At 40.4% G+C, this 17,811-nt stretch overlaps 1 protein-coding gene across 2 annotated transcripts in view; it reads right to left on the reverse strand.

Annotated features, from left to right (window-relative positions):
• The window catches only part of PLPP1 (phospholipid phosphatase 1), a 60,938-nt gene that overhangs the window by 22,435 nt on the left and 20,692 nt on the right, over positions 1-17,811 (reverse strand). The window contains exons 3-4 of one of the 2 annotated variants that reach the window (XM_035309116.1): positions 13,580-13,731; positions 9,896-10,176 (exon numbers count right to left, since the gene is read on the reverse strand). In XM_035309116.1, coding sequence (XP_035165007.1) covers positions 9,896-10,176; positions 13,580-13,731 — 433 coding nt within the window. The remainder of the gene's footprint in view (positions 1-9,895; positions 10,177-13,579; positions 13,732-17,811) is intronic. The other variant, XM_035309115.1, reaches the window with a different exon arrangement.

Genomic DNA, 17,811 nt, shown 5'->3' on the forward strand with positions numbered 1-17,811 from the left:
CATGGGCACTTAGCTCCTGGGAACTGCTCTAAGGGAATTAACCACACTCACTGGCATGCATGTGCACTGCCTGTGAAAGAGCTCAAACAGACAACTCTAAACAAAGCTAAAGTAAAATTCCTGGCAAATGATTAGTCAAGGGCACCACCTTGGCAATTGTGCTGAAATAAATTATCGAGGTCAAAACAGTCAGCTCTAATTTCCTAAAGACTTCTTTGAAGATTACATTTTGCAATGGCAGACTACACATCTTGTTCTGAGTGCAGGCAGCATGGCAGCAATATATCAGCTGAAGTAGGGAACTGTTTTTTTCCACAGGCATCTGAGTTGTGATATAAATCAACACATTAGTAATACAATTATAGTTATGAACCTTCACAGCTGTGTTATCTGTTACCACAAATGGAGCAGAGTGACAGACTGAAATTAGAGACCTTCAACAATCTTATGGTAAACTGAACTTTAGAGAAAGCTTTTCTCACACACAGGCATCCCTGCTAGCCTCAAGTCCTCTTTTGAGTCTAACAGAGTTCAGATTGCACAGAGTGCCTTTCAAGCAGCTTGATTAGTGCAGCATGGCTTAATATTTACCACCTAAGGTTCAAAGGTTTTAATTGCATGTGTGTGTTCAGTGAGCTGAAGAATAAACCAGCAAGGACAGCTGCTTGGATCTGCATAGTCATCAGGTTTTCCTGTTCCTTCAAACCCAGGACTCTGACCTTACAGATCCCAACCCATCACCATTCTCGGATGCCACTTTTTTTAATTGACAAAAATGTTTAGAGGGCAGTAGTTACAGTACTGGGAGAAACTTGAACTGCTCATCTAAAATGCAATAAAAAAAAACACATCCAGAAAAACTTGGAGTAAACACAGAAAGCCTGAGCAGGCAGGCTAAGAGCCCTTTAGCACACACCCAGGACAATTACATGTGGGGGTGAACTTCACACTGTACAGGAAGGTGTGCTGATGGGAACTAGTTTAACCAGTGGTAAACCAAGAGAGTAAGCCAAACTGCACTGCACGCTGCCACCAAGTTTAGCACTGCTATAAGAGGTGGGGCATTAGCAGCCAAAACAAGCATGCTGGTGTCTCTTAAATATCTACACCACTGCACCCTTCCCCCTCTGCTTTATATTCAACCACCCTGTTAAGGGAGAGCATGGATTTCAGGAACAATCGCTAAAAATAAATGTTTTGTTCCAGTTTGAATAAGTTTCCTAAAAACTAAAAAGAACTCTGAAAAAGCTAACAGGTGCTCAGAACTGATTTCCAACATAATATAAGATTCAACTACAAGAAAAACCAAGAGAGTCTTATCAGTCCTTTTAATATGCACAGCAGAAATATGGCAACAATTCTGTGCAGAATCACTTCACCCCTGTCCTTACTCATTAAACGATCACCTGCACTACCTTCTGTTTGCTCAGAAGCAGAGGTTATGCAAGACATTATTTATGCATGTGCATAATACACACGTGCACTTAGTTGGTTAGTTAGGAACCTGCAATCACAGCTAAATTTCGTTTTTGCTTGAAGGACCAGTCTGTCAAAGGACTGTTTACAGTTACATTCTCACAGCTTTGCTGGAAAGGAGCTGCATGCCCGCTTTCTGTTCCCACCATGGCAGTGTTTACCAAGGAAGAGCAGGTTATGTTTATGCCTTCCCATCTGCAGAAGGGAAGTAACTGTTCCGTATCTCATACCAACAGCATGGTAATGTTTACAACCCTGGAATGAAAGAAAGCAGCTTGGTTTATATGGTGATTACAGAGCACTGCCACATGTGTGCAGCACCTCTGCTTTCTCCATTTTTAAGCCGACGAAGAAGAGCGAGTTGCTCACTGTTTGCATATCTCTGGCTCTTAAATACTGATCCCTTTGTTCTCAGCGTTCAGAAACCTGAACCATCTCCCTCTGCAACGCTCAAATTGCTTTGAAATATTGTTGCTAATTTTGTAAGTTTCAAAAATTTAAAGATTTTGAACTCCATGCAAGCAAACTAAATGTGTATATATACACAGATGGGTTTATACTTTCTTAAAAAAAACTGAGCCCAACAGTTACCTAGGTTTGAAATTCAATCCAGATTTTTCAGATGCAATACACCAGGACAAAAGTTTCATCACAAAGAGACACATCTGGCAATTATGAAGTCCAGTTCAAAACATTTAATATACAAACAAGACAAAACCCTTTTTACTCTATGTCTGTTTAACAGAACAGAAACAAGCCATCTCAAATGGAGATGGTTTAAAAGGTTTAAAAGGTGACTGGGACACCTCCAAATCTCCATCTTAACCAAGAGCTCAGTAATTGGGTAAAAGCTAAGGGATTGAAGGGCTCGGAAAACCACATTATGTGTTAGCCCTTCTCCTTTTACAGTTCACCATAAGGTATAGCTGGAGACACATAAAAGGAAAAGCAAAGTCATGAGAGCATCTCAAAGCTTGCTTAGATGTTTAGAGGCCAGTGATCAACCCTTTACTAAGGCTGAATAAATGTGAAGAGTTGCTAAAGTCTTCTTCTCAGAATTCGTAAGTAATTTAGTATTAGATACAAACTATCAAACCCAAGATGTCTCAGAATCCACTAGTCAGACCGGGCAACTAGTAAACATTTTCAAAGTTCCGTAAGGATCAGAGGCATAGGAACCCAGATAGATGCATCATATCCAGAAGGGTTTTGCTCAGGGAACTTCAGCGGCCTCAAAATCTGCTGGAATGGCAATGTGGCAGGGTACAAGCAATTCAACAGCTTTCCTTTTTTGACACTGCTGCTGGACAGGCCTAACAAGAAAGGTGCTTTGCTGGATCTGTTACTCAGCAGAAGGGCTGAACTTGGACACATCAGCATCACTGCACGTAGCAGCCAGGAGATATTAGGAATTCAGAGACAACTTCACAGCACAAGAACATTCCACGCCCTTGTGCGAGGAAACAAGTGGGAATAGCAAAAGGCCATCTTGATTCAGTGAGCACCATCTAAGTTCAGACAGAAAAAACAGCATGAAACAGAAATGGACTGCCTACCCAGGACAAGTGTTGATGCATCACCCAAGCATGCTGCAAAGGAATTTGGAAGGCCAAGGATGGAGCTCAAGTGCTGAATCCAACAGTTTATAAAAAAAAAAATCAATGAAAGCTTCAGAAGACAAGGATTTATACTACTATATAAAGAGATCTCTAATGTGTAATCTAAAGGGTGAAGGTTGTCAGCTCTTAACAGAAGCCAGCATGTTCATTTTCTGAAGTGACACAATACTTTAGGTGAGATTTTACCCCCCAAAATAATTTTCACAATCATTCACAAATTCTATGGAGGCATCATTTACACCAGCCGTAACTGGAACTTACATTTCTATCATCCATAGCATATCATTTTCCCTGTGATTCAATTCAGAAGACAGTAGTAGTACTACATGTTTTTTTACATATACCGTTTATTCTTAACACTTTGTGTGTAACATGTAAGCCAAAATAGCATCAGATTCAATACACCTGACCTTTCCACAAGGCTTAAATGTGCTGTTTGTGCTGCCAAGTTTAACATGATACACAGGAGTGACAGCATAATCCTCAATTAAAATCTAAAAATACTGTAAACTGTATATAGCACCTGCTACATTGTTCAAAAATGTAAAGTGTCTTTAGATTACACACAACTTTTCAATACTGTAAGTTTTCTTTGTGTGTGCTTTGTTTCTAAATTTATTTGGAGTTTTTACTGGCTTGTAGAAAGAACAGAAAAAATTGAAAGAAAAGCCTATAGCCATACTAAGTTCTCACCCTCCAAGAAGTATTGCAAGAAGCTTTGTGTAAGGTATACGTTCTGTCTTTGGGATTGGACATTACATGCAAGAAGCAATACCCATTCTTAGCCTAAAGTGATACTCAGTTAAAGGATCAATCTCTTCCATGTCCAGGCTGTCCTGATCAAACTTGTCTGCTGGATTCCAGATCCTGTTACCTAGAGTTTAGCAATGCTCTTCTGTACAAAGGCAATCAAAATGGAATTACCAACTCCCAACTGCCAAAAGGCACCAAAAGCAGCCAGCTAACATCTTCACTCAAGGTGTCACTACAAGCTGATAATACAGTTAGAAGGCCACCACTTGAAGCCATGAAGCACAACACATCTAAGCACAATAACTTTTGAAGTTTCCCTTTTACCCCTAGCAGAAGCCTTTAAGTTTTTGCAAGAGCAACCAAGTGTTAAACACACTAATAAAGGTGTGTTTTTTTGAGGGTGTTGGAGACTATTTAGACATATACTAGAAGAAAACAGAAGCACTTTATGTTCATTACTACACTAGACATTCAAGCTTACAAACTCATTTCAGAAGGCTAAACCAGAAAATACAATAAAATATACTTGAGAGGGCAGTAAAATACTCATCCATCTCTCCTGCTGGTGAGTATCTGTGGTTTTTATTAACTCCATCCAGTACGAGGAAGCTAACCAGCAGGATGCATGAACAGCCTGCCACAGACAGGTTAGAGCAGACTGGTTTGAGAAGTATGCCTTGCAACCAGCAAGGAATGGAGAAGTCATAATCTCTCCTTTGAGTCCTCAATGCATACTTCTCTGAGGAATTCAGGTATCTTGGAAACCAGCTCAAAGCCAGGTAGAAGTTGTAGCAAGCCAGAAGAGAAGGAAGAATTGAACAAGAATGGAAGCTGCAAAAGAATCAAGAGAGATCTGAGAACAGCATAGACTGCTCACTCATTTCCCCCCCTGCCATGTTTGTAGCCCACCATACCTACTCCATCCTATTGGGCCCTACTTCGCCAGAGTTGAAAAAGATAAGATGGCCATTAGGCAAGTCACTGCCTTTACATATACTAAAGACAGTACCTGAAAAGCAATTTAGCAGCATTAAAGTATATCCAGACATATAAGAAGTAATATGTTAATTACTAGCTCCAGTGACAGGAGAACAACTTAGCTTTTTTCTTTGAGACTTGCTTTTCTAAAACATTAAAATAAGCAGTGCCTCCCAATAAAGAATCAACATGTGGTACCCTTCTCCCCAGTGCAATTACATTTAAAAATACATAAACCTTACTCATCCATGTTACGTATGTCACTGACTAAAGAAAAGTTTGCTATTTTTGATACCAAAAGAGAAAAAATCCCCTTCACAGGCCAAGCACTCTATTTATTGTTTGTAACCTCCTATCTGAATAAATATTAAAAGCTCTGCACGTGACTACTTGGAATTAAACATAGCAATACCTTTAAAAAAGCTTCAGAATATAGTGCTGTATGAATCATTCACTCAAAAAACTGCTGTGAATTACCTCATACCAGCTTCCTCATCTAGCTTTAATTAAATGCCAGAGAATGCCTGAAGAAAGGGATCTCCTACAAACAGGTAGGAAAGGACACTAATTGCCAATGCTAACAGTTTTTAATTTAACTAGAAATTTTTAAAGTAGCAATTCCCAGATGTATTTTAGAGATCTGGAACTATTATATATGTTCAAGTAATATATCTCAACTCTTATGTGCAGCTTTCAACAAACATGAATGAGATTTACTAAGCACACTGTTACTGTGATCCTCAGCTTAGTTTAACCGCCAGTAGTACTGGAAGTGCAAATATACTACAAAAGTTGTCAAGGAGAAGCTAAAGCTATCTAAAGTTGAAGAGGACTCTTTTCAGAGTAAACAAGATACCGAAATCAACAATAATTAACTTACCGGGTTCAGGCTAGAGAGGAAAACCTTACTGAAACTAACCAAAATCCACTGTCACTTTACTAACGTAAACAACTAAGCAAAGGTCCATTGCTCTACTTTTATGCTAAAACACACATTTTATAGTTGGAGTTCAGGGGATCAAAAGAGGACAGAACAGCCCAAGATGCATAGTTTAAGCACACCATGGATTTTTCACACTGGAAGTGGTTTTTCTGCTATCATTTAAGGAAGAAACAGTAAATAAAGATTAGATATGTCTTTGACTGTATAACCGAGTATGAATCTCTGAAAATATTCAAGAACTACCTCAAGCTCTATCACAACCCAGGAATAGTGTGCTCAGTTCAGAACCCGTGATTTTGTATGTGACATTAGGATTGCCTTGTCTTCACTTTCTCTGTACTTCTAACTGCATGTTTGTTTTATGCAAATATGAAGGTAAACAGTAGTTAATTCTGTCTCTCATAATACCTAATCGATCCATTCACCAAATTCACCTTTCAGTTACAACTTATCAGCGTCCTCCAACTTCTTGGAAAACTCACTGCCAAGCTCCCTTTGCTTTTAGTGGCTTATCAGCCCTCAGGTATGTGGGCACCTGCCTGCAGAACACAAACCACCCTCTTGGAGGTCAGGCCCATTTCCATGAGAAACTGCAAGTGAACTATTCTGTTGCTGCATCCTTCTGGACACTGCCAGTGCTCCTGAGTACAAATACCAGATTAGTCTCACAGCCAGTAATCCTATCATATCATAAGCCAGTGTTACACAGAACAGCAAAATTACAACCTTAAACCAGCTCCCAGAAGTGATGAACAGCATGACAGGGAGCTTAGACAGCAAGTAAGGTGTTACCCAAGAATTCTGACAGCAAGCACAGTTGCAAGGACAAGTCCATCAGCATCATGACCAGCAATTATTAAACTAATATAATACTTATAGCAAGTTTTCTCTAAAATGCTCTGGTTGTACCTGTCGTTATCTCAGCCTGCGGAGTCCCCCATTGGGCACCAAAAGAACTGCTGTTCTGAGGCAGCTTAGCACCACGTAAGCCATTTCCTCAGTGCCCACCCACGCAACAGTGGGATAGGGAAGAGAATTGAAAAAAAATGGCAAAAACTCATAGGTTGAGATAAAAACAGCCTAATAGGCCAGAAAATGAAGGGAAACAAGTATAATAAAGACTACTAACAAGAACAACAATAACAGAATACACAAAGCAAGTGATGCATAATGCAATTGCTCACCACCCACCAACCAATGCCCAACCCATCCCCGAGCAGCAACACCCCAGCTAACTCTCCCCAGCTTAGAGGGCATCATGCTTAGCAATACGGCATGGGAAACCCCTTTGGCCAGCCAGGGCCAGCTGTCCTGTCTGTGTCCCCTCACAGCTCCTGGTGCACCCCCAGCCTCCTCACTGGCAGGGTAGCATGAGGAGCTGAAACGTCCTGGGCTCTGTGCAACACTGCTCTGCAACAACTAAAACATTGGTGTGTTATTAGCATTATTCTCATCCCATCATCCTAAATCTAAAATGCTGCACCATACCAATGACTAGGAAGAAAATTAACTATCCCAGACAAAATCAGGACAGCACCTCATCTAGGATCACATTACACAAGACCTTAGTCTCCTCTAAGAATTTAAGGTGTTCCTAAAACAATGGACAATCCTCCCCCTACATCATGAAAAAGTATTTCAGCAGCATTTCAGGCATTAGAATCATAGAATATCACGAGTTGGAAGGGACCCACAAGGATCACCGAGTCCAATTCCTGGCACCACACAGGTCTACCCAAAATTCAGACCATATGACTAAGAGCACAGTCCAAACAATTGTTAAACTCCGACGGGCCCGCTGCAGTGACCAGATCCTTGGGGAGCCTGTTTCAGTGTGCAACAACTCTCTCAGAGAAGGACCTCTTCCTGATGTCCAGCCTGAACCTCCCCTGTCACAGCTTGGCACCATTCCCTCGGGGGTGCTATCACTGGTCACTAAGGAGAATAGATCAGTGTCTGCCTCCGCTTCCCCTTGTGAGGAAGCTGTAGGCCGCGATGAGGTCTCCCCTCAGCCTCCCCTTTTCCAGGCTGAACAGGCAAAACAAACTCAGCCACTGCTCATGTCTTCCCCTCTAGGCCCTTCACCATCTTCACAGCTCTCCTGAGGTACAAATGGGAACTTGGCTGTCAGGTACAAAGCGAACACAGCCTGTCTGTGCCCTGTGAAACAACAGTAGCTGAAGATCTCTTCTTTATTGGAATCCAGAGAACAAGCAGACCAATTACAGTCCATTAATGTTGTCTCCTTTTATGCTTTACATCTGCATGAGTCTAAAAGGACTCTCAGAAGTTATGCTGAAGACTCATACCTGTAGCAAAGTTGATTTTTGACCCCACTGATTCATCAGTGCCATTCTGTTCCACAAACACCTGAGAAAGCACAGCTTAAGAGATCCATTTTGTGTGAAACTTAGACAAGTACCTTCTTGCTTTTTACACAGTAGAAAAATAAAAAGAAATATCACATTTAGTGAGTTGAAGTGAAAAATAAACATTTTACACCTACAAAACCAGCTCAGATTGAGAGGATCAGAAGAACACAGCTTTGTGAATATTATGAACTGTCTGAATATTAAAGACTTCCCCTCCTTGCCACAATATTATATGCAACATTGAAGTAATTTATAAATGCATGAAGGGGTAAATAGATCTTTATCTTGTTTTAATCTCAAAAGCATTCATTTCTGGCAATTAATTCTACGAACTTACCACATAAAATTTGCAAAGTTGACAAAATACCAAGACAAAAATACCAAACCACACATCCTGCCAAGATCTTGCTTCATTTCTAATCAGGCTTGACTTTGCTAGTAAATTAAGAACTAACAAAGGTTAAGGTTTGTTGCAAGCTCATTTGTTGGTTTGTGGAGTTTTTTTAGTGCTCTTATTATTTCAGGGAGGTGGGGCAAGAAGTTGGAGAAACATGCTATTTAGAAATTCTTTGTTTGATATACTTAACGAAAATTATCCTTTTTACTCTTTTTTCAAGTTGAGGCTGACAGTCACACAGAAAGTGACCACTACAAGTTTTATTTCCTGGAACTGAAATTCAAAAGATATACCTTACTAGTGCCTATTCTTAACTCTGCAGGGCTACTCACAGACAAGGAAAGTTCATCCAGTGATCAGTGTCTAGAGTAGCTCAGAGTAAATAAATGAAGTCTTCTGAGCACAAACAAGGCCACTAATAATAATAAAGCTGTGCATGAAGCATACTCTTCTGCTTAAAACTTTCACAGGACAATCCCCCATTTGTCTATGTAGTGCCTGTATGAAGTTCTGCTCATTTTAAGATTACTTACTATTCTGCCTCACTGCTTATTCTGCTGCACTTTCTCCTGTATTACCAACAGCTCTTTGAAACAAACTGCTCCTGGAACCTTTAGGCACCTGCTGTGCATGACTTGGAACTACACATGGTCCTTAATCAACATGCAGCATGTTCCGATGGCTGCTTAAGAACATCACATATGCTACTCAAAGATCTGTAGAGAGGACATGCTACAGAAGTTATTCTGAACCTGCTTTAGCATTTCCAATGGTATTCAAACATCGTTGTTTATCCCCGTCGTAACATTCAGATGTGTCAGATGCTTCCCTTTTCAGTTCAATTTCAGCAAGGTAATAAAGAAATGTCAGTTAAGTATTAAAGGGAGTGAAATGACTATCAATGATAAAACTGAATTGATCTATTCTCTTAACAGTCCTCCATATTTTCTAAATTGATATATTCAATTCTTATTAGCTTCCATTCTAAGTCTGAATTATTTTTTCTTGCCATTCCACACTCTTTTTTGAGTATTTCAATTTCTTCTCCTTGCTAGGTTATGCAGATATTTTAGAAACTGAAGCCAGACAAAGTTGTGTGCATCAACCAATTTTGTTAAAAAGCAGAATGGAATACACAGTAATTTATACATTCTTCTGTATATCAGTAAAAGTGATTTCTACAAAGTAGGAAAAAAATTTTAGTGTCAAACACACATAGACCGAGTTCGGAATTCATCACAAGTTTACTATAGCAGGAGCACAATGCATGCAGTAGACACCAAACCCATCACCCCAAGGCTTTCTAGGCTAAGCAACATGTCTCATAACCAGGTCTACAAGGTTGTTAGTCACTCACCTTCCCTCATTGATTTTTGCTTTTTCTCCTTGGCAAGGGAAGTTCTCAATGTAACCCAGACTGCAGTTGATCTGCGTCCAGTCAGGCTGGCACACAGCAAGGAAGTGAGGGCGCAGTCTGCCTATGGCGTACTTGGCAATGTCCGTCAACGACTGGCTAGCAGCTGCTCCAAAAATGAAGGTCCCAATGGCTTTGTAAATAGTGGCTATGTAGTTATTTCTGACAAATGAATTTGAGTGCAAATTGTTATAAAAGACAGAAAGAGTCTCTCCTAGGATTATCTGAAAGAAAAAGAAGGACAACAGTTAAAGAAAGACAAAAACTTTTAAGAAAAAGATTACTTTTGTTACTACTTAAATATGTAGTTTCAAAAAAAGTTAGGCTCCAGAATTAGTTTTCCCAAGAATTGGTAGTAACCACTCATAAAGCTTTAAAAAAAAAAAACATTTTTATATAAGAGTAAAAAAAAAAATTGCCTTACCCTGCTTTATGCTGAGCTTTATATAAGTATGCTGATTGTCAGAATATTTACTAAAACAAAGCCTTCTCAGAGAAAGATTCACCCATACTATTTAACGTGGCTCTGATCAGAAGCATTCCCTCTAGTTTTAGGTTTTATCCTACACTGAGTCTTTCTGGCTAAGTTTCTGCTGAGCAATTTTTTTTATTTTGTCAGAACATTGTTTTTTTGTTGTTGTTTTTGTTTTGTTTTTTTGGTGAAGCCAGAAACTATTCTGAAGGATCAAAATGTGATCTATAGATGTGAAAGGCCAGTTATTTAAGCAAAGAAACCTCCACGCCTCAAGAAAATTTTATCTTTAGAGGAGAAAAAAAAGCTAATGACAAATATTAGTGAGGGCTTTCAAAGTATTTTTTGTGTTCAGGGTATATGCATCAAATATATTAAGTGTTGATAAGAAAAGATATAATTTTATTTTTCTATAACTTCTGTCTTTTGCAGAGAGAATATTTTTCTTAAACTAAGTGTACAAAACTTCAGCCTCACTTGATATAGTTAATGCTTCACACCAGAGAGGCTGGGCATGAGCCAGCCGGTCCCATTTGATACAGAAGGGCGCTCCTCATACAGGTGATAAAATGGAAGCAGGGTTGCATGCAGTTACGTAGGTATCATTAAAAATCCTATAAGGATTAAATGATGGCTCCATCTGTCACTTGAGAGAGTGACATGTCCACAATCCCAAAAAGGCAGAGCTTGAGCAAATAAGGCTGTCATTAGACATGGGCACCCAGGCAAACAAGGTATCTGTTAGTAGCTTTGCACACTTAAGGCAGGCAGACAAGCCAATGAGGGTATGACACTGATAGCTTTTGGATTCTGCGCCCTACCAAAACATGGACTGAAACAGAGAAACGATGAAACATGGACTAAAGCTGAAAAAGTTATATTTCAAGCACAGCAGAAATCATAAAGCTCTTAGCCAGAATCTACTCATCCCACAGAACGTCCTCTTAGCAAAGATAGCTGAAACAAAGTGTCACAGCCATGACAATATATTGACTAGTAAAGAATTAATTCCTTTTAAAGAACATGGCCGAAAAAGTTGGAAGGCCACTCATCTCAGCTGAGGTGACTAAAAAAAAAAACAAGATATGTCAGTGGTATCTGGACTGAGTATTCATCTGAGTATCTGGACTGAGTATTCATCTTCAGTGATCTGTATAGACATTATGAGTAAGACACCAACATTTGCTTCTACCATCTGACTTGAAAGCGATCTTGCCAGAAAAGCCTGATTTCACCACTAAAGGGTGGTCCCAGATGCTATGAAGGTAACTTCCCTAGCTGAATGTGTATACAGGCTCATAAGGAGACTAGATAAAATCATGGAAGTAAATTAAGAAGTTCTGTGCTCACTGAAGCCTTTTCCAACTCAAAGCCACCAAGCTGCAAGTGTCTCATACGAAAGTACTTTGTTCTTCCTTTTCTGTTTTAACCACTGATAGAATTAAATGAGCTAGATGAACCTCAGCTGTTACCCAGTACAGCTACTCCTTGGTAATATTGGCTGCCTGTTTTGAGCATAAACATGTAAAATAAAGGGGGGGGATTTAAAAAGTCTGCTGCATTTATGTTCTGAAGCACAGTTTTTCCAATAAAAGGAAAACAAGGTAAGTCAGTTCTGGTTCGCAGCCCCACATTTCTACAGATAAGGATAAAAAATTCACTTCAAGAGCATATGAGCTACAGGTTGACTTATATGTTGGAACATAGATAAAGGTCCATACCTACATTATGTATACAAGAGACTCAGACTGCTATGATATTCCCTGGTTTTAATCTGTTAGCCAAGAAGAAAAGCCAGCTGACATCCTGCTTTTGCTACTCATTTTCCTGCTTTGATTTCTGACATATTCTTGGATAAGTATTTAAACACCTAAAAATCTTGTTTGGCATAAAAGTTTTAACACTGCTCAAATTGTAGCTGCAGTCAAATTTGATGTCACCCTGCAGAAAGACATGAGTAGAATCTGAATTTTTTGGTAGATCTGGACAGAGATGAAGCCCCTGTTGAGGGACCATTGTGGGAATTTAAGTACAGTCCCACAAGATATAAAACAAGAAGCAGTAACTGGTGAGATCCAGCTTTCCACTCCACCCATGCCCAATGGCACGCTCTTGCCACTTCTTGCCATCAACACTGATATTTCTTGCATCCTCTTCCAGAAGTCTTTTCAACCAAACTAGCACAAAGAAGGAAGCTATTTTCAACCAGGTTAAAGAATTCCAGTAGCTTATCCTGGTTGAGACAAGCCACTGCAGGTGGCAGAAGACAAAGCAAGAGTGGAACCTTCTCTTCTGTCAATAAGGAGCTATCAGGCTGGCTCAGCTGACAGAGTGCAATTACATCAAGGAAATAGAGGCACAACATGCTTGAACCAATTTGACTAAGCTACGGGCTGTGGTCAGAGGGAGATCCCAGACTGTCTCACTCTGGTCAACAAACACCGCTGGCAGTTGCAGAGGGATCTCTCCAGCCCTCTGATCAGATGTGAAGAGGGAAGGAGGTGACAGTCCCCTTCCCCACAGAACACAGCTGAACCACATTAGGTGCAGCAAAGTGAAACCTAGCATTAGCTCACACAACTGGACTCTGTTTTATTCTCACCTTCAGAATAAGTTCAGGAAAAGACTCCCCAGCTACTTATTCTTTGCATTCTAAAGCTATGGTTGTGCCTCATTCTGATTTGAGGTCATAATCTTATTCCAGAACTTTTTACCTCCCATGTATTTCCAATGGCTCTGTGGCAAATAAAAATATTGACTTAATAGGTTATGATAACTTGCCTTCTGAGTAATAGCTCCCAAAAGAGGAGAGCTTTAGACAGACATTTAACACACAAGTCTTAGTCTTAACCGATAAAAACTTTCTTCATTTCCATCTTATAAACTGTAGAATTAAGTCACCTAAAAAACAAAATATGCCACTATAGTTCTGTGGTGTTTTTTTTCTGTTCTTCACTTACATTTGCTTCAAATGAAGACTTTTTACTTATCCTTACCACAACACCATTTCTGCTGCTTTAAAATAATGCCCTTAGCTTTGCTGCTAAAGTTCAATAAATACTATAGAAAAATGTTATGGAGATCTGTATTAATAGACTGCCCCTCCTTCCCACCCCCATTGAAATCAAATGCAATGAAAAAAAAGTTTAACTTACAATAATTATACTGAAAGGAACAATTATTCCTGCTAACAACTTATAAGAAATGGTGTCCTCTTTGTATGGATACCGGATGGATTCGTCACTACAGAAAAATCCTCTCTGGAAGGGGATACGTCTTGAACTGAGAATTGCAAAAGGCAAGCCAGCTAGCAAAAAGGAATAAAAAATACATTACAAAAGCAACATTTAAACTCTAGTGATTATTACACCCCCACATTTCCAAGGAGCAGTGCATAAAGAGGAAGGGACATGCAGCAAGTCAGAAGGTTATGCGCTTTGTCCAAGGACTGCCTCCTCGTCTTTGCAGCTCCCAGGAAAGACTGCTGAGCCACGTGCACAAGTTCGAGGAAGGAGAGAGAGGACAGGATTTCTTTCACCTTCACGTGAAGCATGAAAGTATTCCAAAACCATGACTTAGTATGAACAGTTTAGTGACAGCCACCAAGTTGCTCAATTTGCTGCCACTGCCACAGTTACCCACTGTTCCTTCACACTGCAGTGAGCAGCAGCTGTCCCTTTATACCCTCCCTGGCCAGCTTCAGAAAGCAGAGCAGAAACTGCATTTCATGAAAGCAGAAAAGGGGTGCTCCTCAGGCAGTGCAAGTGCAGAGGGAGTTTTCAGGAAGGAGCAGGGGAAGGATGACAACGTGTGCATGCAGCCTCCTCACTCCAGGCACACTGGTTAGGTCCCAGGAACAATATGGTCACTGCATACGCCCAACAGCCTCCGGGCTTGGAGGTTTTATTCCAGTTTTCCATTAAAAGAAGTTTCTGTAATCACAAGATGAAGGCACACCATGAACTGTGCACCAAGAGACCTGCAACACTAATTGAAGCTAGGCATTTGAATGGCAGAGTTTAAGAGGAATTCAAAAGAGGATACAAAGTTACAAAGAAGTAAAGACATTTTTAAACCCTGATCCTCTATCTGGGACACACCAACAGATTGCAGGCACTGCTCCAACAGGGATGAACAACCTCAAAATGTAGTGACTGTATGGAAGAAGAGAAATGGGAGACTACCAAGAACCTTCAATAAGTCTTCTTCAACTTAGCAATTTACAAGTGCTGAACAGAGCTTGATTTTGTGGTCAAAATTCAGTAGCATCGCATACAAAATGGAAACCAGATGAGAGCTGGACACAAAAATCATTCTGGGGGAAGACCCTCCTCCTTATATACCAGTTAGGGATCACAGGGATGAAAGAGAGGCTCCTTCCTGCCTGCCAGAGAGGTGCCACTGTGATCACACTTCTCTCCTAAGGACCTCTGTGTCAGGGCACAGCCCAGCTATCCCTTCCCACGTACATACCGGCCACCCCCAGGTAAGTGTCTACAAACGCAAATAATACAGAAAGAACGGAGGAGATGACATAGGGAAGAAAAGGAAAAAATATCAAATAGTGCAAAAAAATAGGGAGTAGGGTGGGGGTGGAGCTCAGAGTTATAGTCAGGCTTTACAAAAATAAAAGAGAAAACACTGGATACTTTTCAAACTCCTTTCCCCTTTAATCTCCACTCAGGAAGCCCTCCAAACAAAGTCCAACTCATGGTCCAGACACAGATGAGGAACACAGTGGTTACACCAAGGCTTTGCTACAGTTCTTGCTCTATACGTCACACAGAAGTGACTTTTAAACAAATGCTTTGGTTTCAAAGCTGACAAGGAAGAATGAATGACAAACCAGTGACTCATAACGTGAAAACTTCCTTGAGTCAATCTCTGAGTGTGACGCAGTGCTAGGCACAGCTGAGTAGTTCAGGGCTTGTTGTAGTGCCCATCACACAGAATCAAACATGTTCTGTAGTGCTGCAGTTATAAAAATCAAAGCTTCCTGCCACTTCCAGGGAGGAGAAAAACCCTGTCATTGTGAAGAGGGGTTATTTCCAGATTCATGCCAGTGGGACTACAACTGATCTGGCTCTGGAAGCCATCCAGGCGCACCAATGGAGCAGAGAAGGGACAGCAGGACGGGCTGAGAGCCAAGCCAGAGCCTCTCCAAAACACTGAGCCATTCAGACACTAGCCAGAGCACTGCCCTGGGAGCTGGGCTGTGCAGTATGGTGCAAAAACAGCCTTTCTACCAGGGGAAAAAAAACGCCACAGTTCCTTGATCCTAATAGGAAGGATAGCAGGGATTTGGTAGACATCACAGCCCAGCTCTCACTCCTGCCTTGCTCTGCGGCGGTGTTACAACAGCATGCCTGTGCATCAGCTGCAGATTAGTATTTAGCTACCTTGTGCAAAGGAGGAGGCAGAAGTAGTGAGCACCTTCCCTCATGGCTGCAGCTTGTCAACATGAGGCCATGATGCATTTCCAACACCATTTATTCTGTACTAAGTACAATGGAACAAGGAATGCTTTTGTCCTACACACATATTAACAAAAAGATTAAAGACTTCTTTAGATCTCAAGGTTTAAAGAAAGCTATATATGAATAAGACTGATTTTTTACAGGATTTGCTCTTTCAAAGTTGGTAGTTTCAATCATCCCAGTAAAGCAGTTACTCACAAAATTAAGGTCAGCCTAAAATGCAAATAACAGAATCCCAGCACAGCTGAGGCTGGCAGGGACCTCTGGGTCCATCTGACCCAGCCCCTGCTCAAGCAGGGATACCCAGAGCAGGCTGCCCAGGGTCACATCCAGGCAGCTACCAAAACCTAACATCCCTGCTATCCTGGCATGTCACCAGCTCTCTCCTTTTAAAGACCTGCTTTATGATTAATGGCACAAAGGTGGCTTAATCTCCACTTCCTCCTATCCCCACCTTTACTGTTCCAAGTTTTCATGGGTGGGAAGGAGGCAAGTTTCCACAGGATTTGGGTTATGTTTTAAAAGTGTTTTTTTTTTTTTTTTTTTTTTTTATTGCAAAGGGAATTTGAAATGCGTGCTCACTCTTCAGCAGTACTGAGATTATGCTCTAATTAGTCTGTAACTGCTTGCAGCATTGTCCTACACGAAGAGCCCACAAACAGAATAGTTTTAAACAACAACCTTTGTATTCGCTTTGCATTTTAAGCTACTAGGAACCAGCTAAAATAAGTTAGAGTGCTCTCTTTCGTAGCTTCTTTCCGTCACTCGAGTGCCTGAGGTGCATCTTCATCTGTCTGGTGTTCCACTGCTTGAGTTAGACAAAGAGAGTAGTGTAGCAAAGTGATGAAGAGCATGGTCAGACTTCCATTTCACTCTAGCACTCAAACTTCTCTCCAGGCTTAAAAGAGAGAAGGATTCAGATCTTCCCGAACTATACTCTTTCAAGCAATATTACCGAGACAACATATAAAGTATTACAAAGTCATTTGCGTCTAGCAGTGGACTACTGAAAGACCAGCACTAGGTATGAAAATATAGAATGAGTTATTCCTTGGAGCTTTGAGGAAAGTACTGCACCTACACCTGAAGGCCACTTAGTATGGGGAAGAATATCCATTAATTATGAGAGTCATAAACAGTTTCCAGAAGTCATAACCGGTAACGCTCAAGTAAGAAAGCCAGTTACACTTAAGGAAGAAAGCATGATTTCATTGAGACAGTCTTAAAAAGTTTGATATTTACCTGCAATTAATTCAGAGCTATGCTTTGTAACATAATACTGTTAAAAAATTATACAGTTAGTGTCATGAAGTATTTTTTCTAGTTTCTTCCAATTGTAACTGATTAAAGAAACAATGGCAACAGACTTATCTTGTTCTGAGCATGTCTCAGTGTTGAAAGGAGACATGTTCCATTAAAAGCTGGGGCAGAAGTTTTAATTTCCAAAAGCCACCTTATGGGAAGATTTATCAGATTGATCTAATACTATCAAACCGAAACCTTCAGTCAACAGAACTACATTTGCAATTCATCATTTGCTCAGTCCAAGGTAGTTGCTAACCAAAAAGACATCAAGAGCCAGTAAAGCACTCTCCAGAGTCTATAGCTACTCCCTCAAAACACACTCCACATAGTGGGTTTAATTTGCTTCTTTTAAATACACAGATTGGTTTCATTGCTAGCTGGTTTAGAGAAGATATACAGTTCAGCTTTCATACAAGCACAAAAAAACAACACAACTGGCATAAGGGCTGAACAAGGCAAAACCTCTTACTGTAATAAGTACAAAGTTAGTTAGCCCTATATTTGTGATAGACCTTTTTAAAAAAACCCTGAAAGATATCATTTCAGAGGACAGGAATAGGAAAATTGCAAAAGTTAAGTATGAAAGCTCTGGTAGAGGAGGACTG

Source organism: Oxyura jamaicensis, chromosome Z (assembly GCF_011077185.1).
Source record: "Oxyura jamaicensis isolate SHBP4307 breed ruddy duck chromosome Z, BPBGC_Ojam_1.0, whole genome shotgun sequence".
NCBI lineage: Eukaryota > Metazoa > Chordata > Aves > Anseriformes > Anatidae > Oxyura > Oxyura jamaicensis.